Source organism: Galeopterus variegatus, unplaced genomic scaffold (genome assembly GCF_000696425.1).
Source record: "Galeopterus variegatus unplaced genomic scaffold, G_variegatus-3.0.2 Scaffold55, whole genome shotgun sequence".
NCBI lineage: Eukaryota > Metazoa > Chordata > Mammalia > Dermoptera > Cynocephalidae > Galeopterus > Galeopterus variegatus.
In genome coordinates, this window is record NW_007726166.1 from 430,953 (window position 1) to 432,683 (window position 1,731).

Consider the following 1,731-nt stretch of genomic DNA (forward strand, 5'->3'; position numbering starts at 1 on the left):
CGGGAACCGGTCTCCACATGGGATCCGAACCCTCGGCGGGAGCGCTGCCACGCTCCCAGGCAGCGCACTCTCCAGTGCGCCACCGGGCCGGCCCCACAGCAGCATCTTTTGAGCTTCAAGACTTCCCAGCCCTTGGGGAGGAGTGACAGGGGGTGTGCACGGCTGGGAGAATTATGTTCTCTTCCTTAGTAGAGGAAAATACAGGCTAAATTTTCTCAAGGTCATGTAGGTAGTGAGCTGTTGACTTGGGGATTTCTATTAATTAGTATTGATAATAGCAATTTATTGGGTATTCACAGATGCCAGATGCTGGCACACAGACTAAATCATTGAATCCTCAGCATCCTTGCATGGTAAGTATTATCAACATCATTTTAGAGAGACAGAATCTGGAACTAAGAAAAAATAGGCAACATTTTTTCCAAGAGCTCACCATGCACTGGTCCTGTTCTAAGCGTGCAGAAAGTCATTTAATCCTTCCAGCAACTTCTCTTTGAAATAAGAACCAGCACTGTCCCCATTTTACAGAGCAGGAAATGGAGTCAGAGGTTATGAGTGTTGACCATGGCTGCACAGCAGGGGGTGAAGGAGCCAGGATTCAAACCCAGGCCATCTGGGCCTGGAGCTCCCACTCCTACCTACCATTCTGGAGCTGCCAAATGGCTTGCTTGAGCTCGCCAAGTTGTAGGTGACAAAGCTGAGATTTGAACCCAGGTCTGTGAGTTTATTTTTGGTTTTTGGGGGGCAGCTGACCAGTACATGGATCCAAACCCTTCACCTTGCTGTTATCGGCACCATGCTCTAACCAAGCGAGCTAACCAGCCAGCCCCCAGGTCTGTGGATTTGAAACAACTAACACTGTGCCAAACCATATTCCAGATCATCGGCCACCCTACCCACACCTCCTCCCAGGCCCCTGCAGTTATAGAATTGCACTACAAGATTAGGGATTACATGACCGTTCTGTCTTTCTGGTGGGGACACTAGCCAGGAAGGGGCCATGAGTGGCCTGGAGTCACGCTGTTAGGAGGGGCAGGCAGGACCAGACCTCCTGACTTGTGTCCCACCCCGACTGTACTCACCCATGCCTCTCTCTCCCTCTTCCAGACGGAGCCCGTGGCTGGAGAGGCCACCGAGCGGGGCCAGGCCGGGCCCTGCCCGCAAGGACACCCAAGCCCTTCACCGGCCCCTGGGCCCCAGAGCCCACCAGGCTCTCCTGCTGGCCCCACCATGACTTCGGAGCCCACGTCACCCCCAGTTGTGCCCCCACTCCACTCCCCCAAGTCCCCTGTCTGGCCCACCTTCCCCTTCCATCGGGAGGGCAGCAGGGTCTGGGAACGGGGTGGTGTCCCATCTCGGGATCTGCCCAGTCCTCTGCCCACCAAACGGACCAGGACGTATTCGGCGTGAGTATCTGCCTCTTCCTCGCCCAGACTCCAGGATCTTCCCCCAGGACAGGGCTCCGCCTGGGCTGCTCATCCCCATCGTCCTCCAGCCCCAGTTGCCCTCACCCGAGTACAGGGGAGCTGTAGCAGACTTCCAGTAACTGCAGGATTCATTCATTCATTCATTTGTTCATTCATTCATTCGTTCCACAAAGATTCATTGAGCTCCTGACCAGGGGATCCAGTGATGAATAACACAAAGTCCCAACCCACAAGCTGCTTACAGTCCAGAGGAAATTTGTCACCATCCATTCCCACCTGGCAGCGTTGGGGGTACCAGCCTGGG

At 54.7% G+C, this 1,731-nt stretch overlaps 1 protein-coding gene across 3 annotated transcripts in view; it reads left to right on the top strand.

The window, feature by feature from the left end:
* Nucleotides 1-1,731, top strand: part of CSDC2 (cold shock domain containing C2, RNA binding) — a 23,869-nt gene that overhangs the window by 8,647 nt on the left and 13,491 nt on the right. For 2 of the 3 annotated variants that reach the window (XM_008574188.1, XM_008574206.1), the window contains exon 2: nt 1,108-1,406. In XM_008574188.1, the coding sequence (XP_008572410.1) occupies nt 1,231-1,406 (176 nt within the window). In that variant the 5' untranslated portion in view covers nt 1,108-1,230. Of the gene's footprint in view, nt 1-849; nt 1,407-1,731 lie in introns of those variants that run through there. The other variant, XM_008574197.1, reaches the window with a different exon arrangement.